Below are 22,016 nucleotides of genomic sequence, written 5' to 3'. Positions count from 1 at the left end.
GCAAATATTAGTAACTGTGTTTCAACGGCCTCTTCATCATCATCATCAGTGGCAAATCTTAAGCAGCAGGCACATTTTAAGTATATTACTTTAATTATTTTCATTCGCACTTCTACTTTGTTTTATCACCGTGTCAGTTAGTGCTATCGCTTCCGACAGCACCTGAAGGCATCATTATTTCCACGCTTTGTCTCCTGTACATCTCAGATTATGGTTTCCAGCGGAATCCTCATCAGTAAACAATTCAATGGGCTGTTAAGTGGAAGCCGCAAAATAGATAAACTGATCTGCTTTAAGATCTGAAATTCAGGCTATCTTGTTAAAGTGAAACAGGGCAGGGCTGATTGATTTGCATCGAGGTAGTGTATGAGTTGTTTGTGCTGAACAACCCAATGAGTGACACTACAAAATCAATACAAACTAATATCTTGTGGCCATTTTTTAATGTAAGTCACTGCAATGGAACCACAATATATGATGATGGATTATTCCAATTTCCATTTACCCACACTCATTGATTAATCTGCTGCAGGCATTACACGTCCATTACTGAGAGCTAATCAGGAATCGATGCCTTTATTGGCCTCTAATATGTCAGCACGAAAATGATCATGAAGACATGTGCAAGGTGGGAGCTGTGTGTGTGTGTGTGTGTGCCAGAGAGAAGAAATGTCCTCTATTTTTCAGAAAGGCTTTGTTGAACTGATTGCAATTTTAATTATGACATTCCCAATTGTATTTTAGGGAGATAAGAGAGAAAACTGAAATCAGTGAATTCAGTAAATTCAACCTAGGCACTGGTTGATTCTATTAGGAGCTATTTGGCTCCCCCTGCTGGCAGGAGTGGGCAAATACAAAGTATGAAGAGTAACGGGGAAGTCCAGTTTCTCGACTTCTTACCCGTTCAACTCTTCATACTTTTTATTAATTTCATTTATATACTTGTATTTTCTGTAACATTTTAACGTAACATTGAGCATAATGTGTGTGTGTGTGTATTTATGTATGCCTTGATTTTACTTTATTACTATGTTTAGTGTATCCGTCAAATGTAATGGTTTTCCATCATAAATCAACCTCATCTTAACTTTATAGGCAACAAACTGTTAATGTTTCCGTAACAGTGCATATTAATAAGTAAATAAAAAAGCTGATATAACTATAGTTACAAATGTATTTTTATTTTTATTTTTAATAACAAACAAACAAAAACACATCAACAACTGAGCTGGCAAAGAAATGATCATTCAGGTTTCATTCAATCCTGCTCGAGACTGCATCCAGTCCCAGTATACAGGCTAAAGAGATCAAATTGCATACAGACACTGACATGAGAGGTAAAAAACTTACATGAAATGTTTGCACTATTTGTCCAGTTGTCTGTTCATGTCACATTTTGGTAATTTGACCTCAAGTATTACTGCAATGGAACCCTAGACATAAAAGCTATTAGTGTTTTGTAGGAAAACATGGACATTAAAATGAGTCAGCGAAATTATTTTCAAGCGCAGACAGCAACTAAGGGCTAGCAACATGTCAATGGAGACAGAAAATCAATAACTATTATGAGTTACAGCACCTCAGTTTGCCTCTGAACTGATACTGCACAAGAGGGGAAAATGAGAGTGCTCAAGAACATCATGAGTGAATGTACCAGATTTCCTGTAATTGGTGAAATCACAAGTAAATTTTTTTTTTTTAAACTGGAACATGGAAACTGTGTGAATTTGACCATTTTCATACGAAGAATGAGTGTGCAGTGGGACAGCGACTGGGTCAAAGAGGCTATGGTAGGAGGACTGGAGAAGTTTTAAACGTCGTGTAAAAGGATGTTCTGATAATAAACAATATAAAAGACTTCAAGGAAAAATCTGATATGGTGCTTGCAATTTGAAAAATATGTATGTTAAATTTTTTGCTATGTGAACTTTTTTTAAGTACCGTAATAGCTTAAAAAGGATCATTTACTGGCTCTTAGACAACAACCTTCTTCAGTAAATGATGAATGATGATCTCTCAAATTCAGTCTTTAACAATCCCAAGTTGCTGTGGCACAGATTCCAGTTCTTGAAGTCTCACATTAAAACACTGCCATCTAGATATTCAAAACATGTTGCTAGCAAAGCTGAGAATAATCTGACAGACAGTGAGGAACAATGTAAACATCATGAATAATGGAAACATCCAAACTTTGCAAAATGGAACACTTTTTATAAATGCTGTAAAATGACTCAGCACAAATGCTTGCATGAAAGTATTTGCACTGCAGCTTTTGTTAGGTTTCATGTGCGCACAAATGTTCGCATGACGATTTACAGCAACATACAAATGCAGAAAAATAAGTCAAGCAATTTCAATACTCACGTCAACAGCCCATGTCAAAACAATGTTAAATTGCACAAAAATAAAAACAATCATTTGAAAATGCGAACTAGAGCATGATCATACACGGCCTAAAAAAAAAAAAAAAAAAAAAAAGGATATGCATATACATTATCTATATTATATAAACACATTTGGACATCCTTCACAACTACTGAAACTGTACAATATATCTGCTTTAAGAACAGTTGCGCAAAATACCATTTTGATATACAGTAATACTTTTTTCTTTTACAATATACAAGTTTATACTGTCCACACAATAAAATGCAAAGCACAAGCCCTAAAAGGCCACAAAAGTGCATGTTATCAGGTCAGATGGAAGCCACTGGAAGGAGGGAATGGCATGAGAGTGGTTACGAAAGCTCCCAGTATCATACAGGGGCTCTTCTACACCCACAAGGTCTTGCAAGATTAATAGTTAGAGGAGGGAAATCTGGAGTAGATATTTATTATACATGCAGGCACACATGACTGCAGATGCACAAACACACACACACACACATTCTTCAACATAGACTGTCATAGTGAAAGTGACACACGTTAGACTCACACATACACACGCACACAAAGAGGTTATGGGGTGATGATGAAAATCCATGAACAGGCTCCACCTCCAACATTTCCCCACACCGTCACATTATATTCAAGCAGCGGAACTCCAATGGTAGATACTTTGTCTTGGTACCCATTGGACAGTCACACTTCACATCTCAGAAAGGACACATTGGTCTCATTTTTTCACACAAGATTTTAAAGTCCTAAGCGGAGACTGGCTGAAGGAGGAAGCTGGCCTTCTCCTATATGATCTCTTCAGTTCTAACAAACTGTCAACACCGCAGGCCAACTTCAGCCTTAGCATGTCACCACCAGGCACTGAGCTATAAAGGAATCAAACACTGAATGAAAGTCTGCTTGTCAACCTACCCTTTATGAACACTAGTTAGTGTCTGACACATATATTTTCAGTGACAGGCCATCACAAGCTCATCATTGTGTTTTTGGCTGGTGAGTGCACTGCCTTGCATGCATGAGGAAGGGGGGGGGGGTCGGCTGCAGTGTTCAGAGGGGAATGCTTGAAGCCACAATTTCTGTAGTGCAAAGATGGGTGGATTTAGGTGACTTGAGAACAGCAATGTCTTTGCTTTAAAAGCAAACTTTCTTGTTTGACCTTAAAAGAACATTCCTTAACTGCCAGTCATCCCAATCATACAGTAGTTTCACAGCACTGAAGCAAGAGCAGACTGGTGCAGACAAATAGTGCCAAGTGGAAATTCTTGGATTATTGAAATCGACCTACATTTAGTTATCATCTCTCCTTTCAAGTTCAGTTGTCTCCAAGCATTCCCCCTTCACAATGTCATCTCTATGAAAGTGAAAAACACAGTTTTACTCTTCACTCAAAGAGAAGGATGCAAACTAAAACCCATTCTGTTAAGGCCACTGAAATTTGCTTAAAATAATTTCCTTCAGAGGTACCCTCTGTTTCCTGCATCTTCCCTGTCAGTGCCTTCTCTCTGGTCCCACCCACATTACCTCTTCTGTGTCACATAGCGCCCTCTATCAGTTCCAGCAGCTTGATAAAGGGAACCGGAGGTGGTGATGCTGATAACAATTTCCTCCTTCCTTTTTCTTCATGTGTTTTCCATTTGTCCTTTCCTGGTCCACTAGACTATCTTCGGTTTTCCTTTGGTCTTCATTTTGACATTTCATCCGCACTTGCCATAAGGCATCCTTCTCCGTCATTTGCTGACTGTCTCCTCTCTAAACAGGAAGGAGACACACCTGGTAAGCTAACAACCAAGCAGGTAGACCACCACTTCATAGGTGCACATCATGATGGCAGTGTTGGGGATCTGTCTGACAAGGTGGGTGGTTAGGCCGCGGTACAGCGCCCGATATCCCTCCTCCCTGGGTACCGTGAGCAGAGTTTGGAAAAAGGAACGATACTTGCTGCCCTCTTCTCGTAGCCGTGTGCGGATCACTTCTGCAATTTGAGAGTGGAGGAAGAAAACACTGTTAGATACACTACTGGCCACTTGTTCTTGTTACACTTTGGCAATGAGTGCTGTGTCTCCCTAAAGCCAAATTTTTGTATCTGCTGCTCTCAAGTAAACTTATTGATGCAAGTGATCCATCTTTCGGTATGTCCACTGTCCCGAAACCAGCCTAATCCGAAACTGAATAAGCTGCTAGAGATACTGAGCTCGTAATGTCCCAAAATTACTTTATACAGTCCAAACAGAAGGTATCTAAACTGTTGCAGTCAGCTCTGGGCTGTACATGTAGGTGGAGAATGATAGTGATATTTATAGCACAAGCGAACCATGATATTTTCCAGTAACAAAGAGTGAGTCACTGCCTTACTCAAAAAGCAACATGTCTTAACACTAGAGTGGATTCTGGTCTATTCAGCCTACAAACAGCAGAAAATTAGGTTCTCTTCCTTTTCTGTGGTGAATTTTATTTTCTTAATAAGTGCAAATTAATAAGGAAAAAGAATACCCCATTTTTGGATCTCAGCACTCTTAACATTGTTCATATTTGTCGACATTTCCATTCTCCACGTAACATACAATATGTGTCCTTAAAGATTATGGATTTAAAAAACACTTTCAAGTGTCTAACAGTGTCCTTTAAAGGACAAGGCAACCAATATTCCACAAAAAAAAAAAGCTAAGGTGAGTGAGACAGAAACGTACCATGAGGGTAGGCGATGGAGGTGGCACAGGTCTTGGAGGTGGCTGCTGCGAGCATCATGCCCACAAAGTCTGAGGCGTCTTTCACAGACTCGTCCTCTTCGTCCATGCTGGCGTGAGCTTTGGACTCCAGCAGTTTGCGTTTGATGCTCTCATAGATGACAAAATGGATAACAGTCTCAGAGATGCCAGCGTACGAGGCTGACATGCCCCTGTAGAAACCTCGCAGGCCGTCCATCTGGTACACCCGCCGCACACACTCAAATGCATTCATTCGCCGCTCCCCCCGGTTTCTGCAATCATAAAGAGACATTCTCATGGTTGTACTTTTGATATAGAGAAATGAATGAGTCATACAACCCATTCCACTGAAGCTTCTAGACATGTGACATTAAGGTTTGAAGCTTCTCACCTTGCATCCAGCTGCAGACGGGTCTTGATCAGCCAGATGGGATTGGTGGCTGTGATGGCGGTGAACCCTGCGAAATTCAGAGGAGGTCAGAGGTTCAGACAGATGCAGAGACACTTGGAGGAACACAATCTAATCAAGTATACTACATATGATATACTGTGCAAGGACAGTGAGAAAGCACTTCACTAAACAGGATCAACTGGCTTCAGTGTTTAACGTTTCATTCAGCTGTTTCATCCAGTACTCCTACAGAGACTTATTGATTAGATAAACTGAGGCTAAATTTGTTTGTTTGTATCAATTCCTTTTTTTTTTTTTTTTTATATCACTGATTGCATTCGAGACAAAAATGCACACATCACATATTGATCCTCTTCATGTGAAATGTTACTCAGGTGCATGTAAACAACACAGCTCTCTTCCTGAAGTAAAGTAACTTAACTTGCAACAGTGCAGCAGCTTTAAGCTTTTTTTCTCTATTTATCATTGTAAAAAAATATCTAACTGCAACCACTGGGAAATGAGGCCAAGCAGCAACTTCATTTTAGGCCTTTGAGTGTGGCAGATTGTTATTCTACTGCAGTCTGATTCATTTCTTTTAAATGCTAATGAGAGCTCTTGTGGTTCTAATGAACATCTCTCAGTATCATAACATGAGCTCATCTTAAAGAGCTTACAGAGGTGGTCTGTTTTAATACCTTTAAACTTTCAAGGCGCTTTGAAATACACACAACTACTGGCAAACAATTCTGCCATTACACAACTTTCAAGCCAAACACAGTGGGTTTGACTCATAGTTTTGACATTGCTTTAAATTCTAAAGTTAAGCAATATGAATGCATCCACTTACTAGTCAATGAATGCATGTCTTTGTGTTTATTCTATAACATTCAACAAACCAGTGGTTAACTGGTTAGACACTACAGACAGGCTGTTGGCCTGATACGAGCCCAACAAGCCCTACTACGACAGCAGAGAGAAACAAGATGGTGTCTGGAGGAGATTCTTCAATTATTCAGCAGGACTTAAGTGGAAAGTCTCTGACGTGGAATGAAGTGCAGCCTTTAGTTCCTAATAGTGGTGGGTAACCTTGTTTTATATGTCCATCTGTCTTCACAGCCAATCTCAATGTTAGCTTATTTTCAAACAGCGGGTCAGTCAATAATTAGGTCCCTGAAAATGCATTAAGAAGGCCCTTGTGTGCAGGCAGATGTGACTGAGTGCATGTGCTTGTTTGAGTTGCTTACAGAAGATGATACTTTGAACAGACATTGTGTGTTTGTTAAGTAGGAACAGCAGAGAATATGCAGTAATGTAAAGTTTGATATGTAGGGTGTAAAGCTAGTTATTAGCACTTTGTATCATTATAAAATGGCACAAAGTCTCTAAAAGTTTCTGATGCAAATGATGTACGGTAGAGAAACAAAACATGGCCATTTGCAGAAAACAGCTAGACGAGGTCAAGTCTATAAAGAGGCCTGAGTTACATCTAGAGTATCAATGCAACAGAGCCCTACGTTAAGGCAACTGCGTGAAGAAGAGAGGATGACACAAGTCTGTTGAAGAGAAGGAGAGAAGAACAAAAAGAGGCAGAAGAAAAAAGAGGGAAGTAGAAGGAAGTAGCGTCTATGGTGTGTACTCACGAGGGAGGGGCAAAGCTCCTCCAGCTCCTCCCCGCTGCAGCTAGTAGCCTGCAGATATGGGGGGCTCAGATGGCGGGGGTCTCCCACCCAATCACGCAGGGGTGAAAGCTTTACAGTAAAGCCCTAAAATAGACACAGGCTTTTCTGTACCACAGTCACACACAAGCAGCAGTCACATCCACCCCCAACCCCACCAACCACCCACCCCAACCCACTGGTACTGTACAGGTAGATGGAGAAGAGATAGGAGGTGAAGGACTGACCTCCCCCCATCTTTCCCCAAATCCTAATCCCAACTCTAAGGCCAATGCCCTTTAATTTACTATTATTCATTGAATTAAAATGGTTTCAAATTTCTTTCCCTTTCTTTTTATTACAATTTATCCCCTCTCTTTACTCCTTTTATCAACTGGATATAGAAAATGTTGACTGAACAGAAGCCAACCCAATCCAAACCTCCAGCTCCATCTCACTGAAGCGAGGTGACACACAAGTACAAACACAAAGGCAGAAAATAAAATTGAAGATGTATTCTTCATAATCATTGTGCCATTATCAGTTTATACTCTACATATCAGAGAAAGAACAAAAATAAATCCTTAATAAAATAAGGTAGAAAACAAAGAAAGGCAGGTGGAAATGCTAACCTTGTCGTTGTGTGTGACAGACTCTAAGTGGTGGACGATGGTGATGAAAGGAGTGAAGAAACCAGTTTATGATTAAGTGATGACATGTTGGTCATAATGAAGTGAAATGAGGTGGAACGATAAATACAACTCTGTCTGCCCCAAATACCTCTCTGGGCCAAACCTGATTCTGGAAAAACTGGGATAAATTTAAAAATAACATTTAGATGTCCTTGTACATGGACAGAAATGTGTCTCTAGAGAGCCAACCTGTTTCTAGAAAAACACATCTAATAACTGCTGCTTATCAGATAAGTCCTCCTCAATGTCACAGAACATGACGCTGAAAATAAAAGGGATACTTTTAAATACTTTTACAAAGTATTTTTCCGTTACAGAATGTTTGTGTATTTAAAGTCTAAACATTTATTGTAATATACGGTTATAATTATGTACTGTTGTACTGTTTAATGTAGCATTATCATCATTTTATTGTGACAATTTAACAGTTCGATTTGGATTCCTTTAATTATTTCCTTTATTATTCTTGTTGTTTTTGTTCACTCCATCAAAATGTTTATTATTAATGTAAATTTCAATAATTAATTTGTGTATAATATAATATGGTGACCCTGTTAACAGGACATGTGCCCATTAATAACACATTCAATAAAACATCTGCATATGGCAAATTTACCAATTTATTACCAGTTATATAAAAAATGCATATAAAATGAGTGAGTTTAATGGTGTATTAAATTTATGTCAGTTTTTAACCTAACAAGGCAAGCAGGACGCCCATAAAATTCTATGACATGGCACTGAGACAATCTCACTTGTTTGCCTGCTCAGTATTTTGATGAGCCATTAAGTCGATACATGTGCAGCCGATACAGGCTAACATGTCCTTGAGTTGAACCTCGGAGTGAAAAGCTGCATCTGCATATGGACATGCTGCCGCATGTTGTGCATTATGATCTTTCTATGGTACATAATGCCTGTGCGGTTTCTCCAGAGAAGATTGACCTAGATTCAGAGAAGGCAAATATGCTTTAGATTAACGGCTGGAAAGGAAAGTAAGTAGCAGCCTAACCGAAGTCAACATTTCACAGCAGGGAGACAGTGACTCCCCAAAGTTACTCTACAAAACTGGAAATTATTTTCCAGCATCTGGGTAAAATGCTGTTCAGTCACTAAGGCCTTTTTTTATTCTGCTAATTCTCAGTGCTGACAAGCTTGAAGAGAGTATGGAAAATGTGTGCATATGAAAGACAATGAGACATTTGTATAGATCACTGACACAGATGTTTGCCCAAGATACCATAGGACAGTTGTCCAGCACTTGTGGCAGTGTATCCTTGCCTGTATGTGTGCGACTGCCATGTTGATGAACATGAATCAGGAATCAGGAACATGAAGAAAAAAACACTGTTCACCAGGCTTAATCTAGGAAATCTCCCTCCTCTTTTTTGATACGTTATGTTAAGTTTACTTCAATGAATTTATAAAATTGTGCTTTCACTGCATCTTGGTATCAAATATTAATTTGCGTTGTTATAAACTGGCAGCCTCGGGCTTGATCAACGCTATGCACTTAACCAGGTGAACTACTGGTGTGCTCAAAACTCGACTCATTTAAAAAGAGGACCTTATGTTGAAATAGGCTTTTGGATCATGGAAAGATACAAATTCTTCATTAAAAAGTGACTGAAGCACTAATGGTGTTAATGGATGATGACAAAAAAAGAAAAAGCACAGCCATTACAACCTTCTGTGGCAGTGACAAGGTTAGCATTTCTTTTGTGCTGAAAAACATCAAATCCAAGTATGTGTCATTACTTTACCTTTACTATGTTGATGGAACAAGACAATAGGCTAAGGGAAAGGGGGAGGTGTGTGTCAAGACTAAGCAATAACAAAACCGTATGAGAAGAGCCTAAAACTACAAACCAGCAGCAAACACACTGCCATAAGCAATGGTATTATCATTACAAATGAATAACCATCATGAACTTTCTAATATTAATAAAAATCACCATGGTTTTCATCATACCAGTGTAAAGAAATGGGGTGCTACCTGACGTGTCCGCCCGAGTGCCAGGGGCCCCGGTTGACCTTTGGGGACCGTGCTCTCTCCTCTATACACACAGAGCAAAGAAGGGGGCCCAGACCACACTGTTTAAGTAACAACTGGGATGTTAAACCATTTACAGAGTCCTCTGGAGAGGCCTCAAAATGAAAGAATAAAAAAAGAGGAAAGAAGGGCGAGGACGATTTAAAGAAAAATAATAATGGAAGACATGGGGGACAACAGGGCTACGAGAAGAGGAAAGCACAACCTAAACTTTGAGGACCATGTGGTTTTCTTCTTTTTGTCAAGCAGCTGGAAACATATACAGAGCAGAGTTATGGGATAAATGCCAGCAGTGGCACACTGTAGCCTGAAACTGCCTGGGTGCTGTGTCTCATCTGGTTTTGGTGCTGATATAAGATTTTGTCACATCAACTATGTGTGGGCAGTCAAGGCCACAATGAAGAGACAAGATATTGTATCATCTTAGTGGAGGGAGAAAGGACATGCTCAGAGGGAAAGCTGGTGAGATTTAGTGCCAGGATGTATTATGTGATTGTGTGACTGGTATGGTAATTTTTCTTAACTGCCAGATGTAAGTAAGATGGGAGATTAATTCTTTACTTTGAAATAATTTGACTGTAGAAGTTACAGTGTTTATAACATGGATACATGTGTCTTTCATGGGTTGGTTTCACTGTACACAAGTAAGAGAGGCTATTGTCACCACAATCAAGGTCAAGGTCAGTTTGATCCTGAGAGTCTTAAATTGTGCTTTCTGTTAAACCCCCTATTGTTTATATTTAATATGACTATACATGAAAGAGCTACATAATGCCTACTTAAAACAGATAGTATTAGTTAGCTTTTGCATGCTTAAGGTATTCAACAAGATTTTAAATTTGAGAATATCCCCCCATCCCACACATGTATATGCAAAGGGGAAGGGTGGTGATGAAGTGAAACTTCAGGGGTACTACAAATTGTGAAAAGAAAGAAAAAAAAAAAACGATGAAAAGATAAAGATAAATGAAATTTGTCTCATGAAGACAAACTGAATAATTCTTTAACACGTTTTTTTTCTTTTTAATAAAACCCATTGGTGATCTACACTGCCCAGGCAGACTGACAGACAGACGAACAGGCAGATTTAACAGACAGCGACAGACGGACAGACAGAAGGGAGGGGGAGAGGGAGCCATCATTACCTGCCATCCCAGCAGACACCATGTGCACCTGGGTAGAGTCTGGCTCCAGTACCCCATTCAGCTTCTCCTTGGCTGTTGAATAGGCCGCAAAGTAGATCGCCCTGTGTCAAACAATAAGACAGAGGTAAGAAATTAAAAGCACCGGATAAGCTGAGGATTAAGTGCTACTACTTTTCCTTATTAGCGTCTTCAGTTTGAACACAGGTACCACTGATCAATATGACCATGTGCACCATCTGCAACTGAAAATAAGTGGTGAGCATTTAAGAATTTAATTGTACTACCATAACTCACTAAGTGGAACCATTAGTTACATAGATAAAAAAAACTCAGACAAATTGTAAAACTGCATGGTTTATGTAAAGAATAGCATCAAATATGAAAACATTATTCGAACAGCATGAAACAAAATACTGCCTAAAATGTACATGAGGGGAGGCAGTAGAATAGAGCCAAGCCAGCTAATATGCCACGTAAAAGCAGGCCACAGATAGCAGTTTATCTTTGCTTGTGTGTGTGTGTGTGTGTGTGTGTCTCATTCTCGTGGCATGCTTTAGTAGCAGATTTATCTCCCATGATTCTAACTCCTCCTCACTAAATAAAAATCACAGGATTTAGTCAACATTTCTGCTGAGTGGAATTAAACCCAGCGACCTCTCCTCCCTGCCCTCCATCTGAATTGCGAGCATGCATGCACGACATAATTAAGTTGCTCTGCAGATGAATTATGTGAGCGGTTCTGAATGTGTATGTGCGTCTCTCCTACGTAATGAGTGATGCTGCTGCTGCAAGCTGTTCCATATGCATGCATGTGTGTTGCTAACGACCGCCAGCAGCATGCCCACTGAGCCGTGCTCTCATTAGCATCAGAAGATGTTTTTAGCTTTCCGGCGTGAGAACACTGTTTCCTAATTATAACAGGAGAGAATAACTCTGTAGCCCAGCAACCCAGACCTCCCCTCGCAGATAAATAAAGTAATAAAGGAGTTATTTCATTCACTTATATTGCATCTAAAGCTCAAGTTTAACCTAAATTAGACTGTGATTAAATGGAGTGGAAACGTTGCGTCTCAAGTTGCCATACCTCTTCAAAACTGGAATCTTCCGCTGTTGATCAATAACTCACACTAAATCGGCCTTTTTTCAGGGCATCTTCTTTGAAGAATCACTTAGATTAAACTGCCTGCAGCTGAATACTGAATTGATGAATCTGGCTGCTCTGAATAATAAGTGAAGATTTAGTGTTGCTCATGACTCCCCAGTTGAAAAACTATGAAGGAGTTTATACCAATTACTGTAAAACTCTAAAAGACTTTTTCCTCTCTTCAAAGGATGTGCAAATTGATCAGTCTGGGTGTAAAAATGGTGCATCTTTTTATGCTTGTATCATATTTGGAGCACACCTGTGACATAAAAAAAAATAAAAACACACACAAGGCTGCTACACCACTGGCAAACAATTTCAAAATGTCTAAATGTCATACTTGTCAAAATTTCTTTCAAATTCTATTTAAGATCCTAAAGAGGTCCACTGATACCAAATGAACCTTTGTGGATTAAAAGAAATTCTGAATAGAAAGATAATAAAAGGTTATTCACAATTTTCTGTCTAACGTGGCAGTGGAGCCATAAAAAATGTCTTAAACTTTAATATTCCAACAAATATACAGTTAAGTGTTATACAGCTTCAGTGATGTGGTGGGGCAATCAGGTACAAATATACAGTTCATATGTACTCATATATTGTATCTGTACTGAGACAGTCTGCAGAAAAATACCCAGAAAACATTAGGATTAAAACTGCTTCATAAAACTACACATAAGCCAGCAGGAAAGCACGTTTTATGCCAATGAGTTCATCAGGTTCACACTTATGTAACAATATCATCCTATAGCACAGTTTGCTATAGCTGTCGTGACCAGGAAACAAGCTGCCACTCCCACAGCTGGACAACTAGCCCACAGGGCGCGCACACACACACACACACACACACACACACACACACACACACACACACACACACACACACACACACACACACACACACACACACACACACACACACACACACACCTCCCTAAAAGGGTCTGAGTCAGACAGAGGAGATAGCATAGATAGTGAAGGACCCAGAGTTCTGAATTAATATAAGCAAAGACTGACACACATGGCAGGAGAGATAAAAGAGTATGAAAAGGATGACTCAGAGACTGAGACAGACGCTACAACGAACCAATGGGAAGAGGGTGACAATGTGATGCAGCAGTGGCTTGGGAGAACTAGACAGGTCAGGGAGGGGGATTAGACAAACACACAAACACACAAACACACAACACACACACACACACACACACACACACACACACACACACACACACACACACAGCTGCCTCAATATAGGAACCCCATTGTGATAATACACAACAACAATCACATGACAGAAGTGTCACAGCTGGCCGATGCCTGCAGTTGCTGCTGTTTCATTCAGACTCTGATTGACTGACTCCGGGCCGTTATGCAACCCTAACCAGCTAAGCTAAGCAAGAGAGAACCCACTCATTTCCGCTGGGATTTGCAGCACAGATTTTCATTGCATTTCCGTGAATTTAACTCTATTCGTTTGTGTATTTGTGACCTGCTATTTATTACTGTCAACATAAGCTCCAAGTGAGCCGGAAACTTGGAAAAAAAGGCTAACAGATCTAACAGGAGCAAAAAATGTTTGCCGAGGTTTGATATAATGTGTGAAGTAAATGACGCAGAAATGCCTTTATATTCTGATAACGGGTCAAGATAGGGCCGATAACAGTGTCTCAATCTGACAGTTTTTTATTAACATCTGAGATGCAGTGACCCTCTTTACTGTGTTGGTTTTCAGATATGCAAGTGTAGGTTATTTACTTTCCTCTTTCTTTTGTTTATATTTCTGTACATATATGTGGAATTGCTTAAGATGACCTGAGCATAAAAGATAATGTAAGAAGACAGTTAAAAACACCCAGAATACTGTAGATAATACCGTACATACCTGGAGGGTGCCACACCCACAAGGTTGGGTCCCAGTCCTCTGAAGAGCGAACGAGGTCCTTCTCGCTCTAGAATTAACCTGCAAAGACAGAAAACATTTCATTAAACATTTCAGTTTGTGTTTTATTGGTCATTTAAAGTATAGAGAAAGAATACAGTACATTTAATAATGTACCATTCTTTATATGAATTTATACCACTGGGCGAATAATCACGTGACTGGCTGAAGGATTGAGAAGGAAAATGTCTTGACTGTGTATACAGGTGTTGTCATGTGATGTCTAACTTTTGCTTCATAACCTTTTAATCTTTTAATGTTTAATAACAAAATGTGAGTAGTTTTATTTTAATGTTTAGAAACTACAATCATATAAACATGATGCGTTCTGAAGTTACACACACAACAGCTCTTTGTCTCATGTAAATGCATGCATTTGCATGTAAAATACAAAAAATCCTCAAATGCTGTATGATCATAGAAAAAAAAAGAGCCATTGGAAAAAGAAAGTCCTTCAAGGCGCAGGTCAAGCCACAGAGACAGCATTTCATTTGGCACGACTTCTGTTTGTGGCTAAATTTATATCTGATGTGGGCGCCCTGAGCAGATAGACCAGTAAATTACAACTTCTTGGGCATTCTGCCAAGACTTGACACTCAATACAGCCTGACATTATACACAAGGTCACAATCAACATACCGGAGGACCCAAAAAAAAAAAAGGAAAGACACGTGCCCCAGATCTGTTGGTGGTTATAGTGGTGTTATCATGACAGCTCACGTGTTCATTGTCTGTTGTCACCTGAGTTCAAAGACTGTTCATCTGTCTTCAATCTAACCCAGTAAGCTCATTCACAATAAACTCGGCTTATTTTCATCTTTATCTGGTGCAACTTTCCACATTCCCTGATACAAACTACATTCAAAGAAAAGAATCAAGTAATGTTGTAAAGAAATAAGAGAAGCAACACACCAGAAAATGATCTTTTGGGTCAGATAACAAAATGGTTCTTTGGGGGAGATGAAATTCTTACGATCATGGTTAGACGATAGCTGTCCCATAACATTAAAAACAAGACATAGCCCCAGTCTATCTTGGAGCAGCTATGTTACTGTATTTTGTTCAGCTTGTGGGTTGGTGAGCTCTGCCTACCAACTCTGGCTGTGAGATCTTTGCCAAGCTGTGTTCATATAGTAGTTAAATACTTGAACTAAGAAATGATTTACAGTGTATGGTATCTCCTCAAGAATACAGAGTAATTGCTGATATTTATTAACACATAGCTGGTGGCAGTGTTCTCCACGGTCATAAAACTCAAATCATTAGTTTACAAAGCCTGCTCTGAAATGGAACTAGACCTGCACCACACTGCATGTTGACTTGTGTGTGGGTTTTCCCTGTCTTCTTCTGCCCTTTTCCACTCTCTATCGTGTTTATTTCTGCTCTTGGCTCAAGGACAACACAAGAAGTTGGTTTATGTCAGCATAAGACCAATGTTGAGCTCATAACAATGCCCAGATTAACTTCCATCTCTCAAAAACGGGCATCAGACCAGTGTTATTAAACAAAATGCTGTGTTGCTAACATGGCCTTGTTGAGGCAGGAAAGCTGCAAAGAAACATTCCCACTTATTGCAACAGCCTGTGAGAACAAGTCAAATTTTCAGCCAAATTTAGGGGAAAAAAAAAAAAAACACACTTTAGTGACAAATAAGCACTTCTATGGAACTGTGGAAGTGCAATGTTAGCATTTGTCCTATATATTAGCCCTGCAAATCTGAATTTCACCATGTTAAAAAGCACAACATTTTCCTAAAATATGGAGTAAAATATGAGATATGAAGTTTTTCAAATTTGCTAAATTATTTATGGAAGCATTTGGCAGTGGAACATTCCACACAGAGAAGCTTGTGCATTATGCAGCAGTTTGTCTGTGACAGACAAAAATAGAGCTCCGTAGCTATGTTGAATATTTATTTTAACACTGTTCTTCAGAGTCCAACATTGATTATGAGTATTCAGCCACACTTGTTTTTAAGTAAGCTCAAAATAAACACCAAACCAGTGTCAGATTCCCCGACACTTTCACTTCCCATCTTTCCCTTGTGTTTAATGAGAAGAGTAACAGCATATGACATATCATGTAGCAGGAAAAAGGGAACAATTCATTGTGTATTTCTTACATTGGTTTCCAGGTAGCTGTCTGGAGAAAGTACCCAAAACAACCACAGAGCGCAACAGTCAAAATGAGGCTTAAAATCATCAATTTTACCTCTGGATGCCACTAATAGGAATATACTTGAGGCTGGACTTTTTATTTGCTGAAGTGTTGCTTGGTGGTAGATTCTGCTGTTATCTAACAACTAAACAAGTATTTTCCAAAAGAAAATTCCCCAGCAAGCCAAAGAAAACTCCCTAGGGCAGGTTAAGCATTTCCCTAACTATTTTTTTCTACTTTGTGATGCCACGTTGACCAGCCTCACATTGGTTCAGAACACACTCCGGATGGGTTGGGCAAAATAGAAATCGATACTGTAGGGACACGGATATAGGCTAAATCCATTGTGTGCTTTTTTTTTTGGCAATTTTTAAATCATTTCAAGTATTACATTATAGCGATATAACCCTCCATCTCAGACTGAGGCAAATAATTATACTCTAAAAGCATTTGTCTGTAGGAAGTAGTGTAAAATGTAAACTCACAGTGAGATTACAGTGATACAGCACATACAGACAAACCTGTTACAGTATCACTGCAGAGTACCTCAGACAGCCTAAGTTTGTGTCTTTTGGTTATAAAAAGCCAGTGGACAATTACAGCAGCAGATATGAATAGCTGAAGTGAGAACAAACAGACTGTTTAAGTCACAGCGCTGATAGACAAACTTACCAGGAATTTCATTTGTTTCTTTCAGACCTTCTTCCTGCCTTGAACTGACTGTGTTACACAATTCAAGACAACTACAAATTTGCTGGCAGGCTGACACATTTCCAAATCAATCAGTGCCTTTGCCTCAATGTATATTGCAAATTTGCATCTGTTTGCTTCTATTTGCATCTTATGATACCAATGTAAGCGTTCAGGCTAAATTAAGTCTGGTCTGTACTAACACAGGAGCTGTACATAACCTTATCTCCCCAATTTACAAAGAAACATTTTGAAAAAACAATCAAAAGTAGGTTGGAAATGATAGTACAAACAATCACTGTTCTGTTCATACAGCTAGAATTGTCAAGTAACTTCCCACATATCACTCAACTAACACTAAGACCAGGAAAAGACAACACTCAAGCTATGCAATAATACTACATAATCCCACATGATATTCATTTAACAATATTAATGAACAATTTTATATGTATTTCCCAGCTCTAAGGATGTTACAAAGAAATCCTACCATTTGGTTGACATAAGTATTCTACACCTATATCCTGCAGTAAATCAAAACTAAACAAGAAAATTATACCTAATGAAGAAAAGCTAGTGAAATTAACATGTAGCACCGTCATCCTTACTTGAGACAGTGCAGGGGCCCTGGTGGAGCAACACGGGCCACACTGGCTCCGTTGACAGTGCTGAGCTGGACTTCAGAGATGTAGAGAGTGATGGAGGAGGACTGCAGTCTGGTCTTCACCACTTCCAGAGGACAAGTCAAAATAGCACCCACTGTGCCACCACATCTACAGATAGAACAGGGAAGGGGCGATGGAAGAAAAGGACAAAATTAGGTCCAAGTATGGTGAGAAAAACAAAACAATCATATTTAACGCTCGGCTTTAGTGAGAAGGTAGATCATAATAATATGTATGTGTTTCAGTATTCTTACTCCCTTAATTCATCATGTAAATAACCAACTACAATAATATCATTGTAATATTCTGTCCAAGTCAAATCTATATTTTGCTTATTTCCTACGCTTGTTTTCCCTAGTAAATCATCCTCTAATAGTTGTCTCCCCAAACTCTGGTAACATAATCTGTTATTCCTTTTAGCTCTAAAATTATCTTGGAGCAGGCAGACATCTACACACCATGACCTGGTGTTGTGATACTGCGATGTGTAAGCTATCAGTTAAGACTATTTGACTGGTGTCAGTTCAGAGGAAACTGACTACAGCTCAGTGCAACTGTAACCACTTTGCTGACCTTTTGCTATCTGAGAAGACGCGAATGAGGTGTCATGAAAATTATGATTGCCGTTTAGCTCAACACACACACACACACACACACACACACACACACACACACACACACCATAAATAAAGAGGTGACTGTTTACAAATGGACCAACAGAAACTTGTGATCATGTTGCTTAGACTTTGACCTCTAATCTAACTGAAGCCATCAGCAGCATGTAAACAAACTGAAGCTGATCTAATTCCAATCAGTTTCAGTTTCATCTAAAAAGATGCATCAGTTTCAGGTAAATATCATCATATTATCTATTTGGTTTACATGGTATAAAGTAGTAGGCCTTCACTATTTTTATAATAAACCCAAGGCTAGTAGACGTCATCTCAAAACAATGTTCTGTCCCTGTGCCACAGTGCACACTGGTTGATCCCATCTGCTTTCACCAAAGGCTCAGTGCTTTCCACAATAGGACTTGCATGGATAAAGCTTCAGAGGTAAACCACCACAAAGCTGGAAAGTGTTTGTTAACTGTAATATTATTATATAAATGCTCTGTAGGTCAGGTAAAGCGAATGCTAGTTGTAGTCCTAGAATGGTGTATTCTGACATCCTCGTTGCACCGAATTCCTCTAGTTGCACTCTCTTTAGAGTAGCACCAGCTATATTTACCTTTCAAAAGACCAACCCACATTCATGCTCACAGGCAGTGGTGACCCTTGGCCTACTTTTAGGGTTATGCTGGCTGCTGCATGTATGTGTCTCACAGTGGTCGTGCGAGGAAACACTGTGCCGAGGCCGCCAGCTCAGGTTTTTAGGGAAAGCATGTCAGATTCTGTTTATAGAAAATTGCAAACAGAGCAAATTGTTTTCAGATTTTCAGAGAGTTAAAAGTTGAGTTGTGGTGTGACGAAATTACCATATTTGAATGTGAATGGTTTGGTGCAAACATGAAAAAAGAAGTGACAGACGCAGAGAAACTGAAATTTTCTTTGATGAACAACCTGTTAGGCCTGTTTACATTTGGTGGTTTCCAAATAATAAACAGAAACTTATCCACAGGAACAGCAAAACGCAAGACAAAGCGCTATAATTCTTCCACCTAAGGTTTGGAGAGTTCTGCAACATAGCAAAAATCTTCAGATGATCGTTCTTGGGAACAAATACTATCAGATGGATGTTTGCAGGGTAATGCTCATCTGCGCTAAGTGGGGGATATTGGCATGAGAATGTGTGGGGACCCCCAAATAGCACTTAAACAGCCAATAAACTATCAATAAAGACAAGCAAGATGCAGAAATGAATCACAGTGTAAAAACGCAGACCTGTAGCTGCAATTGCGTTTAACTCATGTAATTAACTTCTCAGGTTGTTAAAATGTCAAATCTCTGGAGAAAATTAAGTATCACTCCTGTGGCTGCAGAGGAACCTCATCAAGTTCTCCAGAGAGTGTCCGGAAAATAATTTAACTCACCTTCAAAATAAAGGCGTAAAATATTGCTACTCGAAAAGAAGAAATTTTAAGGGGGTAAAACGACCAAAATATGAGTTGAAATACAAAATGGGGCCCCTGATGGCATATCCATCTTTGGTATCCTTGTCATCTATTTCAGAACAAATGGACAGGATGATATTTTGAAGCGCTGACAGGAAGCGTGGTTTGAACCGACGGTCTGACACTGACGAGCACACGCCGCGTAGAATAATGGTGCTTGTTAGCTTGATAAGAAAGGTAAACCAGACGAGGAGCTATACATCTCAAAGCTGTGGCTGCGTATTTAAAAAAAAAAAAAAAAAAAAAAATCATACATAAAATTCACCGTCTGACTCACCCTCCAGCGAACAAATGAACCAGTGTGTCCCTTTGGCTCATTATTTAGCATGCTCCGCCAGGCAGCGCTCCTCGGGGCTGCGGCAGAGGGCCAGATACGGGCTTGGGTCCCGTCCCTTCCCGCAGCTTTCCGCCTCCGAGAGGATGCGCACGTAGATGGGCCAACGACGTCGACGATGAACCAGCAGCGGGGCGAGACTCCGGTGGTTCAGGCTGCAGTGGGCCGACAAACCCCCTCCGTCTCTCTCGGCTTGCTCAGGTTCCCCCCCGACACAGATATCTTCAACTAAGCGGCGGGCTAGCTACCAGCAGAAGGATGCCTCACAGCAGACGATCGGTTTTATGGCTCATCCAGTGGTTTCTCTCGGGTTTTCTCCTCTGCTTTCATCGCTACAGCGAGAGGGAAGGAGGCAGAGCTCATAGTATTTACTGTACAACCATAGGCTGAAAACACACGCCGCCATTGGTCAGCTGGAGCGTGACATCACGTCGTCTCCGCCATGATCATGCTCCGTTCACATGTTCAGATTGAATGAATCGGAGCTGCGTTTCTGTGCAACCTTAAAGATCACCCTCGCACTCTTGCATCCCTGTGACACAGTTTGGTCTGTAAGCTTTGGGACAATGAGAAGTTGTCCGTTGTTTTGTTTTGACATGAAGATCCTGAGACAAAATAAAAAAATAAAAAAACATTAACAGTCATACAACCAGCACAGAAAAATTAAGTTAATAGTGCAGGAGTCATTGCTATATCATGGCCCTATTCCACTGTTTAATTATTGGAGGGATTATGTGCAAAAAAGGTCTTCAGCAACCAGAACTTCCCTTAAACTACTGATGATATTAAACTAACAATTTAATAGTTCTTCATGGATTTATTAAGCCATTGAAGGCAATCTTACATACCACTGGGTAGGACTGTAATGGCAGTATTAGTTAACAGGAGTTTGGCATCAGTGCAATGAATTAGGCTATCTTTATATGTCATGTAGTTAATTCACCTGACTTTATCATGCTATTTAATATATAAACCTATAAAGGGTCTCTCAACTGAATTTCATGATAGCATACTAGACTGCTGAAGCCTATAGCTTGGCAGGATTTTATCCAAACCATCCACTATGGATATGAAAACACAGAAAATTGAGGATGTTCATCTTTACATTCTTACCCTTAAAACTGGAAGTCAACTCATTGGTTTTTTTTTTTTTTTTCTTCTTCTTCTTCTTTTTGATAGCTGCTGCACAATCAGCTGACCAAACTCAAAATAGTAAGTGGGGTGATTCAATAATGGAGCTGAAGGAATCCACACAGTTTTGTAATTGGGAGCACGGTATGAGAAGTTGGAGTCATGTGCATGCTTTCACTTTTTGCATTTGTGTAGTCAAAACCAATAATGTCATGCCCTGCATTAGGGAGGTTATGTAGGTCTCATGACTCAAAGCTTTTGAATGGATACTGAAGGAGTGACTCGGTATCAGATGAAAGGGGATGGCATGCCCCTCTCTATTAATCAGTGTTACGGTGAAATGAATGAGACACCCCTAAATAAAGATATTAAAAGAAAATATTAATATAAAAAAAAAACTGTTTGTAATCAGCATCAAATGTGTTTTCTCCTTGAAAAGCTCCCTCCTTCACTATAAGCCTCGATCTCAAATAAGTCTGAAAGATATTTGCCATTCAAATTAAATATTTACATTTAAGTGTGCCATTTAATTATTTTTTTTCATTCATCACTCTATTTGTTTGGAAAGAAGAAAAAACAGACCTTCTTAAATCTTGCCATTCTTTTCAGGGAACAATCGTGCCTGATATTTCCTGAAGTGAAATACCAAGGGAGAAAGCTTTATGTTACATCAGCAGCAGGTTTGTTGGACTAGCTGTCTTGTTTTTTTCAGTTGTTATGTTATCACATGCTGTATACAATGAAAATCAGTCATTTGTGAACTAGAAACCAGTACAAATCAGTTTTTCTCAGCACCTTCATG

The 22,016-nt window shown here is 39.5% G+C and overlaps 1 protein-coding gene across 1 annotated transcript; it reads right to left on the bottom strand.

The window, feature by feature from the left end:
- Nucleotides 1-1,160: 1,160 nt before the first annotated feature.
- On the bottom strand, nucleotides 1,161-20,470 carry LOC139628851 (solute carrier family 25 member 36-A). Its single transcript, XM_071490956.1, has 7 exons — nucleotides 20,027-20,470; nucleotides 17,580-17,744; nucleotides 14,068-14,145; nucleotides 11,042-11,142; nucleotides 5,494-5,560; nucleotides 5,085-5,374; nucleotides 1,161-4,369 (listed from the first exon to the last, which is right to left on the bottom strand). Exons 1-7 carry the CDS (start codon nucleotides 20,065-20,067, stop codon nucleotides 4,176-4,178), a joined length of 936 nt encoding a protein of 311 aa, XP_071347057.1. The 5' UTR covers nucleotides 20,068-20,470; the 3' UTR covers nucleotides 1,161-4,175.
- Between the last annotated feature and the right edge of the window lie 1,546 nt (nucleotides 20,471-22,016).

The sequence above is a fragment of the Trachinotus anak genome, unplaced genomic scaffold, assembly GCF_046630095.1.
Source record: "Trachinotus anak isolate AG129_WGS33_773 ecotype Australia unplaced genomic scaffold, CSIRO_AGI_Tana_v1 ptg000012l, whole genome shotgun sequence".
Lineage (NCBI taxonomy): Eukaryota > Metazoa > Chordata > Actinopteri > Carangiformes > Carangidae > Trachinotus > Trachinotus anak.
Note: the sequence above shows the minus strand (reverse complement) of the source record. Positions and strands in the feature narration are given on the sequence as shown.